This window comes from Hemiscyllium ocellatum, chromosome 10, assembly GCF_020745735.1.
Source record: "Hemiscyllium ocellatum isolate sHemOce1 chromosome 10, sHemOce1.pat.X.cur, whole genome shotgun sequence".
Classification (NCBI taxonomy): Eukaryota; Metazoa; Chordata; class Chondrichthyes; order Orectolobiformes; family Hemiscylliidae; genus Hemiscyllium; species Hemiscyllium ocellatum.
In genome coordinates this window covers 14,105,129-14,124,398 of record NC_083410.1, presented here as the reverse complement: position 1 = coordinate 14,124,398, position 19,270 = coordinate 14,105,129, and the positions used below count along the sequence as shown (strand labels likewise).

At 41.3% G+C, this 19,270-nt stretch overlaps 1 protein-coding gene across 1 annotated transcript in view; it reads left to right on the top strand.

The window, feature by feature from the left end:
- The window catches only part of LOC132819282 (cation channel sperm-associated auxiliary subunit epsilon-like), a 99,918-nt gene that overhangs the window by 15,597 nt on the left and 65,051 nt on the right, over positions 1-19,270 (top strand). The window contains exon 4 of the mRNA XM_060830708.1: positions 3,244-3,686. Coding sequence (XP_060686691.1) covers positions 3,244-3,686 — 443 coding nt within the window. The remainder of the gene's footprint in view (positions 1-3,243; positions 3,687-19,270) is intronic.

The following is a 19,270-nucleotide window of genomic DNA, read 5'->3' as shown; positions in this document are numbered from 1 at the left end:
ATCTGCTATCCTTATATTTCTAGATGGAAGTGCTTGTAGGTTTGGGAGGTGTTTTCTAAGAATCTTTGGAAAATTTCTGCAGTGCGTCTTATAGATTGTACATACTGCTGCTACTGAGTGTCCAATGGTGGAGGGATTGGATATTTGTGGATATAGTACCAATTAAGCTGACTGCTTTGTCCTGAATGGTGTCAAGCTTCTTGGATTTTGTTGGAGCTGCGCTCATCTATGCCAATATTTCATTACACTCTTGACTTGTACTTCGTAGCTGGTGGATGGGATTTAGAGAGTCAGGAAGTGAGTTACTTGCTACAATAATTCTAGCCTCTGACCTGCTTTTGTAGCCACTGTATTTATATGGTGAGATCAGTTGAGTTTCTGAACAATGGATCCTAACCTCTAAGATGTTTATGTGGGTGCCATTCAGTGATGGTAACACCATTGAATGTCAAGGGATGGTGGTTAGATTGTCTCTTATTGTCGATGTCATTGCATGGGATGTATGTGATAAAATTGTTACCACAGAGGAATCTTAGGGCAATTCCCTCCTGACTCTTTACCATCTAGGTGCCAACTCTGCCAGGTCTATCTTGCTGGTGGAAAAAGACAAATCCAGGAGTAACAATGTTGGTGTCTCGAACCTAATCATACCTTACGATATCAAGCTGATGTTTGACCAGTCTGTACTGTAGCTCTCCCACTTCTGCCACAACCTCCAGGTGTTAGAGAGGGCTTTGCAAGGTCGACAGGGTTCTCTTCTAGCTATTATTTCGTCCAGGATCTAGGTCAATGGCAGGTGGTCCATTCAGTTTCTTTTTGTTCTTCAGATTTCATAGTGACCATTGCAACTAAATGGCTTGTTAGGTCATGTCAGAGTCAACGACATTGTTGTGTCTTTGGAGTCACATGTAGGCTAGACCAGACTAGATATGGGTGGCAGACTACCTTCCCTAAAGGAGATTAGTGAACTAGGAGGATTTTCCAAATTAATGGTTTAATTGTCATCAGTAGTTTTTTAATTTCAGATTTTTTTTATTGAATTCAAACTTCGTCATCTACTGCAGCAGGATTTGGGTTCCCAGAATATTAGCCAAATTTCTGCTTGAGGGGACAACTTGGAACAACTGAAAGCTTTGATTAGGAAATTACAATCAGTTGGTTTTATGTATTCAAGAGGTGAGGGACCAATGTAACAAAACTTTGGAAGGAGCAAGGTAACTTCGACAGTGGCTCATTGGTTTCTGCATTTAAATGCATGTGTGGAAGCCAAGGTTCCTGTCTGATTTACTCAATAGCAAGTGAGCACTGTTGCTTCACTTGCATTTTTAGCACAAAACCCAGTTGAGTTTACTTAAAGGGGAAGGCAGGTGTTAGAAATACTCTCTGTTTAAAAATGTCCTTGCTTTCCACCACAAACATGTAGAGGTGATTTTGCAACCCTGACACACTGAGGTAAACTTATAGCTCTGAATTGGATACGTTGGCCTCCCGTTTTATTTTTATCTTCCTGGCAAATCACAGTGTGTACTGAGAGTCAATTTTTTTTAAACAGCGTTTATAAAGTTATCTCTAAATATAACGTGATACATATTAAAAATCTTTTGTTTGAGTGCACACAATATCTGGCTGAACCATCTGTTGCCTTAATTTGGTCACAGTTTTTTTTGTCAAACTTTGCATTATTAATTATTAATTGAGATGAATAATCCTAGTCCTTATATAAAAAGGTGATCATCAACCCAAAATATTAATATGATTTCTCTTCATGCTGCCTAAACTGCTGAGTATTTGCATTGTTTCCTGTTTTTATTTCATCTGCATTTGCTGTATTTTTATTTACCCCCGTGCTATCCCCTTCATCCAGTCACAGAAAGCTCAGCTTATTTTGTTTTATTGTAATTACCTAGTTCTTATTGTGTCATGGAATAAACACATTTTACATGGTAAATAATATAATTGCCCTATTGCAAGACCTGACCAATTCCTCAACTTCCCCCCTTTGCACACTTAAACTTCAAATGAGGAACTTATGACTAGCTGGTGACTTGGGGAGAATGTAGCTCCTCATCCTTTAAATATCCAACTACTGTCTTTGGTGATCAGTTTATCAACCTACTTCAAATGAGCTTGGTCTGCCTTTTCAGATTCTTAACCAACATCTTGCCTCTCCCTAGAGCATCTGTAATCTGCTAATTTGCTGGATTCTTGAAATCCAACATTTTTCCAACATTTCAAATTGCTTATTCTTGGGTTCTCTGACCAAACAATGAAGCCATGACTTCTATTTCCGGTAGTGTAAGGAGGCAAATCCAAAATCTCCTGTGGCACCCTGTGCTATTAGTAGCGATCTGACCCAGTCATGTGAATCAGCCAGCTCCTTAAGGAATCTAAACTGTTGTGGAATATACAGTTTTACATGCAAATCGAAGCCTGAAAATATTGATAACAATGATAAAGAATCCAATTTTTTCCCATTACTTAACTGAGCAGGAATTCCTTCCACTCTTGCCATCTGCTACTAACAATTGTTGGAAATTAATCTTCAACTGTTTGGCCATGCTTTGAGCCCTCCTTCCTTGGCCATCAACTTCCAGAGCAGGACTTGAACCCAAAGCCTCTGGCCCAGAGCCAGCATGCCAATAGACATCCTAACATGTTTAGTCAATTTAAATATCATGAGCAAACTTTTAAGACAACAGTTAGGGATTCAATAAAATGGTTTTCTCTTAGTGTTCATTATGCCACATTCATTAATTCTTCATATCCACCTGCAACAAATTTTTCCTTTTGCCAATTCATATTTGCCTCCTCATCTTCGTTCCGTGAGATATTCACCCTCACTGTCACTCACCTATCCCATTGACCCATTTTGCAACTTTAGCTTTTGCTGTCCCTTTCCAATCTGTCATCCAACTTAGCCCACTTTCGCTTTATGCCTTATTTTTTGTTATTTTTGACAATATATTTCTATTACTTGTCTCTTATTTATTTTGCTACTTTATTTCCATTGTACATTCCAAATGCACATTTACAACGGAAACTATCTGTATAAAAAATCTCACTGCAAGAGTACAGTGTGACTGATGGCAGTACTTCCATTGATTAGACATAGCATCATTCCTTAACAAGTTTGCATAGACACTTTTCATTACTGAAGATGGGAAGTTAAAGTTTGCCATGCTTTGTGATGAAGACAGTTAATTTCAATTTATTCAATGTTCTATTTTTTTTCAATTGTTGCAGATCATAAATTGCATATTGTCATCAAGATGGTCAACAATTTAATACTTTTTGGTACAGTTGGCATAAACACACTGGTGAGACTACACGTATGGGAACGGCATAATTCAAATATAATCCTTTACTCCAACCTCCTAAGTCAGATTTTTGTGATTAAATTAGTCAATTCTGTAATCCAAGAATATGAATACCCTCTGGAGACTGAAATTTATAGTTCTTTATCAATGCAAAGCAAGCCAAAATGTCCATTCCAGCAATTCAAGCACAACTTGGAGTACCCAATATACTATCTAGATATGGGAGAATCGCTGCTTTTTTGGGCTGAAATTATATACAAGCAGGAAAGCGGATTACAAATAGAGATAATAGATTACAATAAGAATCTGCTTAATTGGATGACTAACTATAGCTATCAAATAACTGCACATTTTTATACAAGAACCAAGGTATGTAATAATTTATCAACTGTACTTATTTTGACTTATATTTTCTGAAGAGAATATCACCTTTTACAAACGTTTAATTGCAGTCAGCTCTACTTCCGTTGGCTACGTACAAAAGGGGTATATTTAACATTCGGTGGGCTGGGTAGTTAAAATTGCTTCTGCATTCTTACTGTTTGTTACCATGTTTCACCATTAATTTCAATTAGTTGAAGTCCCACCAGAAACTGGTAGAAGCCAGCTGAAAATATGCAACTCAGGATATAATTTGGACAGTTGTGTTCATGGTGTGAAGCATGTAAATTCTGTCCAATCATCAGTAAAGTTACATTTAATTGATCTCCCAAAGTCATTGAAGTAGTGTTTAAAAAGCTACTTGTGTTGGCTGACCTCATCTGGGACTGCACTGTTCCCATTCTAGAAATTCCCATTATTTCCATAGCTGCTACTCCTGTTTATGGCTGAATCTAGTGTGTTTTTCTTGTTTCAGTTTTTCATCATAATAATGCTGGCACACAACAATGCCCATTGTAAGTAGGTAAAATTTGTCAAAGATAAGCAAGGCAAAAAATGTCACAAAGAAATTAAAGTTTGAAATTCTCTTGACATACAAGAAGAAATATCTTTGATTCATTTACCTGAATATCTCTTTGACTACTGGTCCTTAATCTTACACAGCTAGTATATTGGAAGTCTGCAACACAGAAAAAGGCCCTTTAGCCCCTCTGCCGATCAAAAACATCCCCGTTAACCTTCATTGCTTCAAGGACAACAAACTAACCTAAAATGTGACCATAACACAGTACTCCAGTTGTGGCCTCACCAGTGTTTTACACAGTTTCAGCATAACCTCCCTGTCTTGTATTCTGTGCCTCAGTTAATAAAGGCAAGTATCCCATGTGACTTCTTGACCACCTTATCTATCTGCCCTGCAAACTTAAGGGATCTGTGGATATGCACATCAAGGTCCTTCTGACCTTTAGTACTTTCCAGGCTCTTTACCATACATCGTATAATCCTTGCCTTTTAGCCCATTCTAAGTGCATAACCTCACACTTTCCAGATTGAATTCCCTTTGCCACTGTTCTGCTCAACTGACAAGTTTGTTGAAATCCTCATGGCTTTTACAGCTATCTCCTCACTATATACTACCCTGTCAATGTTCATGTAATCCATTAACTTCTTAATTATACTCCCTCTGTATAAATCCAAACTATTAATCTCCACCAGAAACAGGAAGGACTCTAACATGGAACACAGTGGAACACCACCAGAAAGTCATTTCCAATCACCAAAGCATTCCTCTTTGCCTCCTACCTGTCAGCTAATTTTGAATCAAAGATGCCACTTTGACTTGGATTCCTTGGGCCTTAACTTTCTTGATCAGTCTGCTTTAAGAGACCTTATCAAAACCATGCTAAAGCCCTTGTGGACCACATAAGATGCATTATCCTCATCAACAGTCCTATTTACCTCCTAAAATAATTTGATTAAATTTGTCAAAATTATGTTGCTTCAGAAATCCATGCCTGATTAATCTGCATCTCTCCAAATGCAGATATATTCTGTCCCTCAGAATTGTTTCTCACAACTTCCCCACCAGCAAGGTTAGGTTAGTGACCTGTAATTTTCCAGTCTGTCACTTTTTTAACGTTAGCTACCCTCAAGTCCTCCCTTGCAAACTTCAGCTGTCTGGGATATCTCATCAGCTTTAGATACATCTCATCAAGGCTTGCAGATTTTCAGGCTAAAATCTCTAGTACTCCTATCTCTTAATTTTATTTAATATTTCAAAGTCCTCCATACTAATGTCCAATCCTGCCTCGTTTTTTTTCCTTTGTGAAAGCCCATGCAAAATATTAATTGAAGATGATGCACACATCTTCTAGGTCCAACCAGAGAATACCTCCTTGGTTACTCATAAGACCATATGACATAGGAGCATAAGTAGGCCATACAGCCTATCAAGTGGCACAACGGCTCAGTGGTTAGCACTGCTGCCTCACCGCACTAAAGGTCCCAGGTTCAATTCCAGCCTCAGGTCTGTGTGGGTTTTCTCTGGGTGCTCCAGTTTCCTCCCACAGGCCATGCTAAATCGCCCACAGTATGAGCTGCATTAGTCGAAGGGAAATGGGTTTGGGTGGGTTGCCCTTCAGAGGGTCAGTATGGATTTATTGGGCCAAAGGGCATGTAGGTACTCTAATCTAGGAAAAAACATCTGCTCTGCTATTTGATCTTGGCTGATAAAATTCTCAATTAGTGGTGCTGGAAGAGCACAGCAGCTCAGGCAGCATTGAGCAGTAAAATCGATGTTTCGAGCAAAAGCCCTTCATCAGGAATAAAGGCAGAGAGCCTGAAGGGTAGAGAGATAAGCTAGAGGAGGGTGGGGATAGGGAGAAAGTATAGAGTACAATAGGTGAGTGGGAGAGGGGATGAAGGTGATAGGTCAAGGAGGACGGTGGAGTGGATAGGTGGAAAAGAAGATAGGCAGGTAGGACAAGTCATGGGAACAGTGCCGAGCTGGAAGTTTGGAACTAGCGTGAGGTGGGGGAAGGGAAAATGAGGAAACTGTTGAAGTCCACATTGATGCCCTGGGGTTGAAGTGTTCCGAGGTGGAAGATGAGCATTCTTCCTCCAGGTGTCTGGTGGTGCGTGAGCGGAGGTGAAGGAGGCCCAGGGCCTCCATGTCCTGGGCAGAGTGGGAACTCTGCTCTATGTCCTAGCTCTGCTAGGAGACTTCCAGTCTCACGCTTTAGGGAACATTTCCGGGACACCCGCACCAATCAACCACACCGCCCTGTGGCCCAACATTTCAACTCCCCTTCCCACTCTGCCGAGGACATGGAGGTCCTGGGCCTCCTTCATCGCTGCTCACTCACCACCAGACACCTGGAGGAAGAACGCCTCATCTTCTGCCTCGGAACACTTCAACCCCAGGGCACCAATGTGGACTTCAACAGTTTCCTCACTTCCCCTTCCCCCACCTCACCCTAGTTCCAAACTTCCAGCTCAGTGCTCTCCCCATGACTTGTCCTACCTGCCTATCTTCTTTTCCACCTATTCACTCCACCCTCCTCCCTGACCTATCACCTTCATCCCCTCCCCCACTCACCTATTGTACTCTATGCTACTTTCTCCTCACCCCCACCCTCCTCTAGCTTATCTCTCCACCCTTCAGGCTCTGGCTTTATTCCTGATGAAGGGCTTTTGCCCGAAACGTTGATTTTACTGCTCCTCGGATGCTGCCTGAACTGCTGTGCTCTTCCAGCACCACTAATCCAGAATCTGGTTTCCAGCATCTGCGGTCATTGTTTTTACCTACCTGATATATTTCTCAAGCCCATTCTCTTGCCTTCTCCCCATAAACCTTGATTCCCTTACCAATTGGGTAGGGAATGCCTGAATGGTATTATCGCTGGACTATTGACCCATAAACTCAGCTAATGTTCTGGAACATGGCAAATGATAGAATTTGAAGTCAATGAAAAAATGTCTGGTTATATCTTGAATTCAATTTTTAAAAACCCCATCTGGTTCACTCATGCCTTTCATGGAAGGAAATCTGCTATTCTCACCTGGTCTGCCCTACATGTCACTCTAGATCCACAGCAATGTTGTTGATTCTTAACTGCCCTCTGGGCAAGTAGAATTGGTCAATAAATGCTGGTCTAGCCAGTGACGCCCTCATCCCATGAATGAGGGTTTAAAAAAAATATTCCAGAACACATCTATCTCTGTCTTAGATGCACTCAATGATCAGATCATAAGAATAAAGTAGACAAGGCTTCCCTTTCATGAAGCCTTTTTGACTCTTCTCCAGCAATTTCTGTTTTAATTTGTTTCAGATCTCCAGCATCCTACTCTTTCCCTAGTTATTGTCTTGTTTAAATATTTTTAAAAACTCCTTTGGGTTTCCTTTATTCTACCTGCCCATTATTTCCCATGTACACTTAACTTTCTTAATTTCCTTTATAAGTTCACTCGCATTAGCATTTCTTATAATCTTCAAGGGACTTTGCCATATTGATCCTTCAGTATCTGCCGTTAAGTTTCCCTTTTTTTTCTTATTCTTATTCTTCATGTAAAAAATGAGGTCTGCAGATTCTGGAGATCACAGCTGAAAATGTGTTGCTGGTTAAAGCACAGCAGGTTAAGCAGCATCCAAGGAACAGGAAATTCGACGTTTCGGGCATAAGCCCTTCATCAGGAATTCCTGATGAAGGGCTTATGCCCGAAACGTCGAATTTCCTGTTCCTTGGATGCTGCCTAACCTGCTGTGCTTTAACCAGCAACACATTTTCAGCTTATTCTTCATGTCCCTTGACATCTAGGGTTCTCTAGAAATGGTCTTGCCCTTTGTCTTTATTGAAATAAATTTGCTTGTACTCTCACTATTTCCTCTTCGAATGCCTCTCACTGGTCTGACAGTTTTATTTGCTCCCAGTCCACTTAGGCCAAATCATATCTTAGTAAAATTAGCTTTCCCCAGTTTAGTGCTTTTATTCCCAGTCATGCTCATTCTTTTCCATTCATTACTTACTTATATCTAACTGAGTTATGGTCACTATCTCCAAAATGCTCTCTTATTGATACGCCTTCCACATGTTTGGCTCATTTCTAGTCTAGAACTGCCCCCTTCTTGAGCCGGATACTCTACGGCAACCTTCCATGAAGGCAGCCAGATGGTTACATGACTTTCTACATGAATGCAGCTTCCGAACAACGAGGGCCATTATGTCCCATATGTCTGTCTGCTGCTGCAGCTCTGCCTCATGCATTTGGGTGAAGTCCCTGATTACCAATACCACACGACTATCTCCTGCCTGTGATTGAGCAGGTGTCTGGTCTCCGGTAGTCCTTTGAGTGCCAGAAAACTTAGATATTCTTTCCTTGGCTAGCTGCGGAACTGTTGCAGTGAGGTACTCACCAGATTGTGTACCAACAATCCATGCCTAATTTTCAGCATCTGGAATGGTAAGGGTTGCAGGAAGCAATCTTGCAGATGCTTCCTCGGTGACCTGGTACTCTTCTCCTCAGAGATTTAGTAATATATTACTGGGAGAGCTGGGCAATTCTCTACAAAGGTCATGGGGAGTCAAGATTAGAATGGTGCTGGAAAAGCACAGCAAGTCAGGCAACATCCGAGGAGTAGGAAAATCGTTGTTTTGGGCAGGAGCCCTTCATCAGGAATGAGGCTGGGAGCCTCTGGGATGGAGAGATAAATGGGAGGGGCTGGGGAGAAGGTAGCTAAGAGTGCAATAGGTGGATGGAGGTGGGGATAAAGTTAATAGGTCAGAGAGGAGTGTGGAGTGTATAGGGGGGAAGGAAGATTGGCAGGCAGGACAGGTCATGAGGACAGTGCTGAGTTGGAAGGTTGGAACTGGGGTAAGGTGGGGAGAAGGGAAATGAGGAATATGGTGAAGTCTGTATTGATGCCCTGGGGTTGAAGTGTTCCAAGGCGGAAGATGAGGTGTTCTTCCTCCAGGTGTCGGTTGGTAAGGGAGTGTCGATGAAAGAGGCCCAGGATCTGCATGTCCTCAGCAGAGTGGGAGGGGGAGGTGGAATGTTAGGCTATGGGGTGATGGGGTTGATTGGTGCGGGTGTACCGGAGATGTGCCCAAAAGCGCTCTGTGAGAAGGCATCCAGTCTCCCCATTGTAAAGGAGACCGCATCAGGAGCAATGGATACAATAAATGATATTTCCACTCCACCCTCCTCTCTGACCGTTCACCTTCACCCCCACCTCCATCCACCTATTGAACTCTCAGCTACCTTCCCCTCAGCCACATCCCCTCCCATTTATCTCTCCACCCCACATACCTAGCCTCATTCCTGATGAAGGGCTTCTGCCCGAAACATCGATTTTCCTTATCCTTGGATGCTGCCTTTCACTGTCTACCCTATCTAATCCTCTGATCATCTTGTATGTCTCTATCAAATTCCCTCTTAGTCACCTTCTTTCCATTGAGAACAGACCCGAGTCTCTCAGCCTTTCCTTATAAGAACTTTCCTCCAGACCAGGCAACATCCTGGTAAATCTCCTCCAATGCTTCCACATCCTTCCTGTAATGGGGCGACCAAAACTGTACACAATATTTCAAGTGCGGCTGCACGAACATTTTGTATAGTGACATGACATTACGGCTCCAGAACTCATTGCCTCTACTAATAAAACCTAACACACCGTATGCCTTCTTAACAGCACTATCAACCTGGGTGGCAACTTTCAGGGATCTATGTATATGGATTCCAAGATCCCTCTGAACATCCACACTACCAAGAATATTTATATTGACCCAGTATTCTGCCTTCCTGTTATTCTTCCCAAAGTGTATCACCTCACATTTAGCTGTATTGAACTCCATTTGCCACCTCTCAGCCCAATTCTGCAGTTTATCCAAGTCCCCCTGCAACCTGTAACATTCTTCCACCCTGTCCACTACTCCACCAACTTTAATGTCATCTGCAAACTTACTAACCCATCCACCTACATGTAAAACAGCAGTGGACCCAAAACAGGTCCTTGTGGCACACCATTAGTAACTGGACTCCAGGCTGAATATTTTCCATCAACCACAACTCACTGCCTTCTTCCAGAAAGCCAGTTTCTAATCCAAACTGCTAAATCACCCTCAATCCCATGCCTCTGCAGTTTCTCCAACAGCTTACCATGTGGAACCTCATCAAAGATTTTCCTGAAGTTCATGTACACCACGTCAACTGTCCTACGCTCATCTACATATTAAACTGCTGAATCTCTCTTTATTAGACAAACCCCTCATCTCTGGAATCAATCTAATGAACCTTTTCTGAGCTGTTTTCAATGCAACTATATCCCTCCTTAAATAAGGGACCAAAATTGTACACGGTACTCCAGGTGCATTCGTTTACGGTTGGGTCCAGAGAACAGTACCTATCTCTTTGGCAAAACTATCCCCATCATTGTCACATTCCTTTTCACTCCTTCTGGTTGCATGCCTTCTCTACCATGGTGCGATTGTCAGTTTGCCCATCCACCCTACAGTGTTTGATCTCATCCATAAAGCAACAGGAGGCAATTTACTGCAGGTAAAACTAAGTGCCAAGCCTTTTCATCTCTTTGTACAGGACCCCCAATGTTTCCTTAATCTTAGTTGCGTCCTTTCACCCTCAACAGTGACTAACTCTAAAAGTTCTACTTTACCCAAGGGTGTATGTCTTCTGGAACAAACAGTCCAGCTAGCTCTCCCCGTCCCTTATTCTCCATAATCTTAATTATTCAGACTCCAGCTTAACAATTCTGAGTCAGGGTTTCTTAAGCCACAAATACTTAGCTATGGTTGTTCCAGACTGCAGCACTCTCCACAAATTCTCACATGATGCTCTTTTAGCACACCACCTTCCCTGCCAAGTCTATCTAACTTTATTTGTTTGTTTATTTCTTTAGTTATTAAGTTAGTAATGTTAAGAAATAGGTTAACCATTTTCTTGCTTTGAGGTAAAGGAAAACACTCACTACCTAGTGAAACTTGTGAACCACAAATAATAAAGTCTACTTTATTTCTTCTGTGCATGAAGTTAATCTTTACAGCAAATTTATGACCTTTTAAGAGACACTTAGTTCCCAAATTTCTTTGTGCTCCAAAAAATAAAGTAGTTTATCTCAATATCCTTTAAGTATATGTATGTTAATTGCCTAAAGTACTACATATGATAGAGAGTGCCATCTTCCAATGATTCTCTGGTTACAGAAGTTTTTCCTTAATAAAAATTTATTAGTTATGATCTTATAGTTTGTGAGAAAGTATGGGAGAAGCAATACTGACTTCATGATATGGTTCTAAAGAAGTACCTAGGAGTTCATGTGCGTAGAATTTTGAAAGTGGCTATGAGAGAGTTATTCGCAAAATATATGGGATCTTGTCCTTCACAAATGGAAGCATTACATGCAAACAGAGGAAAGTTATATTCAGCCTCTATTTTCTACACCTGTTAAGGTGCAGAGGAGATTTACCAGAAAGATTCCAAGTATTTTAACTACAAGTTTCAGTCAGAGAAGCAGGGCTTGTTCTTGTTGGAGGATGAGATTGAAAGGATACGTGATAGACATCTGTAAGACTCTGACAGGATTAGAAATGTTAGACAAAGTTAAACAGTTCCCATTAACTGATAGTAAAAGGATTAGGGGACAAGGATTTGAGGTTTTGAGCAAGGCATTAGGAAAAATAATGAGGAAGAAACCTTTATGCAATGAGTGTACTGGAACTGAGTGGTGAAAGGAGTTGATCAATGATTTCCAAGGATATTAAAGGGGCACTTAAGTGAAAAAAAACTTACAAGATAGCAGGACAGTTTTGGGACTTGTGATACTAAATGGCTTCTTGAGCTTTAACAATTCTTTGGGGGAAATTTCCATTGTTGATATGAAGCACTTAATTGGCAACCAGCATGCCACTGCAATCACAAAGATAACCTGACCTGTTGCATGTCAGTCAGTTTGTTAAGAGCTGACAGGCAGAGCAAAGTTTAGCTTCTCAGTATATCACAGGTAAATGGAGCAATTGAAGGCCCCCCACTGCCAATCTGGCTCATTGTGGTTTCCCAAATGAGAAACTAGCCAATTTTCTCTGACCAACTTTGGCATCTCCACATCTTGGATCAAATGCTAGGAAAGACAATGATCAAGGAATTGGGAACCTGAGGCCCTCAAGTGGCCAATAATTGACCACTTAGAGGCCTTAATTGGTGGCAGGTCAAGAAAATTTCCAATAGACCTCTCGCCCAGATGTAATTGGTGAAGTAGTGAGAATAGGTAAATATCTCACTAGGACCAACATGCGCAAATATTTCCCCTTCTCACCACCTTTCTTGCTACCTCCATGAAAGGGTAAGTATCACTAAATGGGCTGGATTTTCATCAAATTCAAACCATTCCAGAGACATTAAAAAGTAGGAAGCATGTCTCAGAGGTTGAACAGTGCCCCCTTGTCTGGCTGGTACTGTTTTACCTTGGATGGGAAAGGGGGCATGGTGTGAATTGTAGGAATGACACGTGAATCTGCTGACCTATTTGAAAATAGTGCTGAGTCTAATCAGACCCCATTTTACTGTTGCACCTGCAGTGTGGGAGTCACAGATTAATGCACTAAATCAATACTTTTGAAAGGATTATCTTCAGATTAAGTGTTGTAATCTGAAGGTCTTTACATAACTCTGAAAACAAAATATCAGCTGCAGTTAGCAAGTTAAAATAATAAATGCTGTGGTGAATTGGTTGACAGACTATCTGTGTAGCTTAGAGAAAATCATTCCAATCTAATCTAGCAATTTTAGTAGATTTCACTGTTGCATAATAGACAGACCTAGCTCTTTTATATCTATCAAATTCTGTTCACACGCAGAGTTGTTCAATTTTTAATCAGTTGTTGTGCATGTTTTTAAACCACTTTTTGCAAAGTGAATTTTAAAATTACTTTGAGTAAACTGTTAAGTTTGCCGGGTTTTCCACCTCAAACCCAGCATGATGTTTGCAACTTGTCTCACATCTATAAAATTAAAATCAATTTAGTAGATATTAATACATTTGAATTTCGGAGTTCAGTGAAGATTCTTCACTCAGGACTTAAAAATTCATTTCTGCCCAGGTGGTTGATGGAAGGAGCTGCAGGATTTCTTTAAAGTTGTAGATGGCGCAGCTGGATCTTGTTTATAGATTGGGAATCAATGTACTTTCCAGGAATATGCAATGATCTTTTGGAAATCTGTTTGGAGGGAGTTTCAACTTTCAAGCAGGCATCACTGATCACCTGAAATAATACTTGCTAATTTCTGTTCAATGTTGAAAGCAGATGGAGTCGAGGTTCAGAAATGTACAATTAAAGCTCTTCAAAGACTGGAGTAGTTTTAGTTATATGACATTGTCTTTGGATGAGTTTTTTAGATTAGATTCCATTCTCTACAGTGTGGGAACAGGCCCTTCGGCCCAACAAGTCCACACCGACCCTCCGAGGAGTAACCCATTTCTCTTTGACTAATGCACCTAACACTATGGGCAATTTAGCACGGCCAATTCAACTGACCTGCACATCTTTGGACTGTGGGAGGAAACCGGAGCACCCGGAAGAAACCCACGCAGACACAGGGAGAATGTGCAAACTCCACACAGACAGTGACCCAAGGCTGGAATCAAATCTGGGTCCCTGGTGCTGTGAGGCAGCAGTGCTAACCACTGAGCCACTGTGCCGCCCATAAACGAAAGGCTCACTGTCAGGAGTGAGATTCAAACTCACGCCTCTAGGGGAGGCTGCAACCTGAACGCAGTACCTTAGACCACTCGGCCATCCTGACCCACACTTTTAAATGACCAACTTCACATTTTCCCACATTATACACCAATTGCCAACTTTTAGCCACACAGAATATGCAAATTCCACACTGACAGTCGCCCAAGGATGGGATCGAACCCATGTCCTTGGCGGTGTGAGGCAGCGGTGCTAACCGCTGAATCACTGTGCTGCCTCATTAAAATTAATCGGGCAGTTTTGCACAAGTCAAATTAAGAAATGCGGGCTTGGCCAGGATTTGAACCTGGGATCTTTTGCAAGTCTGCATAGTAGAAGACCCAAAGCGAGAATCATACCCCTAGATCAACGACCCTTAGTTAGGTGGATGAGGCAAGTTGTTATTCCTTTGGTCAAAATCTATTTTCACTTTAGGAGATAGATGGCTATTAAGCTTCTACAGGCAGATGTGTCTCCTTTGATATTGGAGATTTGGAGATGTGAAACCTATGCTCTTGTTGTCTCATTGTATTAGAAGTGTCCATGCAATTAATAGACAAATTCTGCCAGGGTTGCTCTGTTTGGTTTTGTCCTTATAGTTACTGTTAGAAATTTCTAAACTTTAGTGAACTTGTGAATTATGTGAAATGTAGCAACCATTTTAATCCATTAAACTCAATTTTAAAATTAACCAAAGAAGTATGTTTTTTAAACAATGTATGAGCTCCATTATATCATGTGAGCATGATAGTTGACATTTCCCAAAGGTTGTTATTATAATTGAACCTATTTTGAAGATTTAGAACTGCTTCTGATAATAGTGAGGGCTGAGTTTGTATTTTGATAGATTATTTTAAAAGACGAGGAGAAAGTGAGGACTGCAGATGCTGGAGATCAGAGTCAAAAAGTGGTGCTGGAAAAGCACAGCCAGTCATGGAAGCATCTGAGGAGCAGAAGAGTTGACATGTCTAGCATAAGCTCTTCATCAGGAATGTGGGGAGGCCCAAGGGGGCTGAGAGATAAATGGGACAGAGGTGAGGCTGGGAGGAAGGTAGCTGGGAATGCAATGGGTAGATGAAGGTGAGGGATGATGGTGATAGGTCGGAGTGTAGGGTAGAGCGGATAAGTGGGGAAGAAAATGGACAAGTTGGACAGTTCAAGAGGACAGTGCCGAGTTGGAGGATTGGATAAGGTGGGGGCAAGGAGAGATGAGGAAACTGGTGAAATCAACATTGAACCCATGTGTTTGGAAGGTCCCAAGGCGGAAGATGAGACGTTCTTCCTCCTAGCATCGGATGGCTAGAATCTGGCGGTGGAGGAGACTCAGGCATTGCCTGTCCTTGGCATAGTGGGAGGGGGAATTGAAGTATTTGGCCACAGGGCAGTGGGGTTATTTAGTGCACATGTCCCAGAGATGTTATCTGAAATGATCTGCAGTTTGGCATCTTGTCTCCCCAGTGTAGCAGAGATCACTCAGGAGCAACTGACACAGTAAATGACGTGTGGGGGTGCAGAAAAATCTCTGCCAGATGTGGAAGAATCCTTTGGAGCCTTGGATAGAGGTGAAGGGGGTGGTGTGAGCACAGGTTTTACACTCTTGCATTGGCAAGAGAAGATGCTGTGAGTGGAGGGTTGTTGGGGGAATGGACCTAACAAGGGAGTTGGGGAGATAGGAGTGGGGAGGGAAATAATCTCTGGTGGTGGGGTCTGTTTGTAGGTGGTGGAAATGGTGGAGATGTGTTGTATCTGGAGGTTGGTGGGGTGGAAGGTGAGGGCCAGGGGCATTCTATCCTTGTTGTGATTGAAGGAGTGGGGTTCAAGGACAGAGGTGCAGGAAGTGGAGGAGGTGTGCTTGTCTTTTAAAAGACTCTTAAAGGATTTAGTCTCTTTGATTGGATTATTGAATAAATTTTTTTATTACAGATTTACTACTTGTGGACATTTAAAATCTTGTAATGGATTTCATGAATTAAAGTTTTTTGTTCTGAACTATAGTGTTGGTTTGATTACATGTTGAGGTCTTCCTACTACCTGATATGTATGACTTGTCTTACAGAACTGTGCTACAATTTTATGAAATCTTGGCCATGTAAAATAGCTTTGTTTAATGCTAGAATTTTCTATATTCCTTTATGCCCTGCCACTGGATTTTCATATGCTACTTGTAATATTTCCTACAATATCTGTGTGATACCACAAATTGATGAACAGCCATCCATTCTTTGTTTGCATGTCTATGAGAATGTCTCCCCATCCTCATCAGAATTCCATTTTAAATAATATTAGCTCTCTGGAGCTCCTTCAACTTCAGTTTCAGTGTAAGCCCTATGTCCTTACTTAGTACTCTACCTGTTCTTGCACTGTTGTGTCTCCTTAACCTCAAGTGGACTTCTGTGATTATTGACAAAGCTGTATTCACTCCTGTTAAATCATTCCCCAGGAATAAATCACAGGTAATTTCTCGACTACCCCAACGCAATTAGTCTAGACAATTGGACTTTTTACACTAAAACCGGAATACAGAACAACCTCAATTATCCAAATGAGATGGGCAGGAAGTATTTTGTTCAGATAACTGATCAGAATCAGGTAAATATCTTAAATCAAATTAAAATGAACAGGAGGTTGAATTAATTTAATATTTAAACATTTGCACCAGACAGAGACAATTCAGCCAGTGGGAAGACCATCTTTGGGTGTACACCATGCCATCGTCTCCAACCTTTTCAGCCAGACTCTGAGGTCACCTTTTCCTCTCCTCTCCTTTGCTTCTTCTCCTTCGGGTGTCTCTCCTTAACAGCTACCAGCCCTGCGCTTCCTCCACTGCCACCGGTAGGAAACTGTGGCCTCACTCAAATGGTCCCAGGGCTGAGGCAAAGAGCGGATGCAATGCTGTCTATCTCTGAGTCCTCACACACAACAGTTCCACCCTCTTCTGGAAACCCATCTCAGGAGCTAGAGAACCATATCCTCTACTGTTAAATTAATCTCAATCATTTCATATTTTAAAACAGAAGCAGAAAGAAAATAAATGACAGAGGCAGAGCGAGAGAGAAGTTGCTGAGATGGTAGGCAATCTGTCTTGGAAAGAGAGTTTCTGCAGGTAGTAACAGAGTCCAGTTTCCAATCTCAAACTTTGGGACCTTGAGATCTTTTTTGAATAATCCGAAATTCAGATATTTGATGTTTGGATAACCGAGGTTCTGTATAATATTCACCGATCTCATTTACCACCATCTTGGCTTTCATTGAACTTTCTGGAGGGAAAAACCAAGCCCTTCTCCATGTGATCTAACCTTATTAATCAGCCTACCATGTGATACCTTGTCAAAAGCCTTACTGAAGTCCATTTAGATCATATTCACCGCTCTGCCTTCATCAATCCTCTTAGTCACTTCTTCAAAAAACTCAATCAAGTTAGTGAAACACAATTTCCCACACATAAAGCCATGTTGACTATCCCTAATCAGTTCTTGCCTTTCCAAATACATGTAAATCCTACCCCTCAGGATTCCCTTCAAGCAAGTTGCCAATCACTGATGTCAGGTTCAGCAGTCTATGGTTCCTTGGCTTTTCCTCACCACCTTTCTTAAATAATGACACCACGTTAGCCAACCTCCAGTCTTCTGGTACCTCACCCATGGCTATGGATGATACAAATATCTCAGCAAGGATCCCAACACTAGCTTCCCACAAAGTTCTAGGGTACACCTGATCAGGTCCCAGGGATTTCTCCACTTTTATGTGTTAAAGATGTCTAATGCCACGTCCTTTGTAATATGGTTTCTTTTTAGAAAGTGCTATTTATTTCCCCAAGTTCTGTAGCTTCTAAATCCTCCCCAGTACACACTGATGCAAAATACTTGTTTAGTATCCCACCCATCTCAGTTCCACACATAAGAGGCCTTGCTGAACCTTATTACTCTTTTGTCCTTAATATATTTTGATTCTCCTTCTCATTTTCTTGCCATCATAACCTCAAGAAACCTCATCTGACAGTAAAGCATAAGTTTCATGTGGTTTATCTGTCAACTGAGTCTGCACTAACATTGTCCAGTCTTCTTCTGCCCAATTCACTTGTCTTTCTATTTTCATGCATTGTATGAAGAATGGATAGAGGGAAAGTCTGGAAAGATTGTTCAGTGGTCCCTTTTCACTTTTACAGACCATTTATCATCTTGATGTTGGACAAATCTACATTTGTACACCTCACGCCTACTTGCCTGTAACCTTGCTTTTCTCACTCCTTGCCCTAACAGATGTATACCCTCCTTTTACAACATCTAGTAATCCTTTTGCACGATCCTTTTTTTTTATAGCAGTCCTTTTTCCCATTTTCAGTCCACAACCAAAATGCAGAAAAATTAAAAGATATGGCCTTTACAGTGAGCTGCATTGCGAAATTTCCTGACTCAAACATCCTGCATCAGGAATGCAAGTCTAGCATTATGAATGTATTCCTAGCCCTTCATTCTGGACCCCTGCTGAAATGAAAATATTTTGACTCAAGCCTCTGGTTAACCTTTCTTACTCTCTTTTCCAGGGAAAAGAGCTCAGCTTGTTCATCTTTCCTAATGGGTTATAGTCTCTTAGTTTTGAAATCATTCTATTAAAACTTTTCTGCAAATCTCTGCATGGCTACTTTGAAATATTGATGTAACTGGTATTTGCCTTCTCAATGCACAAACTTGTCTGTTGTTTGATATTAAGATTTGGGACAGAGAAGGCGATGGGCAACACATCTCTTAGATTGCTAATGAGGCTCCAGAAGTAACCAATCTGAGTAAGTTGATGCATCTGTTTTTTGTCAGACAAGAATATTTACCAGGTGGGCTAAGTTATAATACTTAGCTGTGCTTGTTGTTAGTTCAGCAAGCCGGCAATACTGTGAATGATGATGGTATTTTTAGGGACTTATGGTGCCATTAATGGTATTCTCAAGAAACTGTTTATCATTTTAGACAATTATGTTTCAACACAAAAAAGACTACCAGCATTCAAAAAACTACTCAGAAGACCTGTGAGTATTTTTGTTTTGATCTTCTTTATGATGTTTATCTTGGTTTTAAGATAAATTGTTTGAACTCTAATTTGAATCAGGCAACCCCCCCTAGCAGTGGGAGATTCCTGTAGGTTCTGCCCAATTTCATGGAAAGAGTTTATTTAAATTTTTACTCCTGGTTGACAGCCAGCTAGATTAAGAAACAAGACATGTGTCAGCTAGGATGGTCCAATTTGCTAGGATAGAGCCAAGGAGCAGAGAAAAGGATTGGAATGACCTTTGTGGAAGACCAGAGAGGACATCTGAAAGGACTGGGATTGATGAAG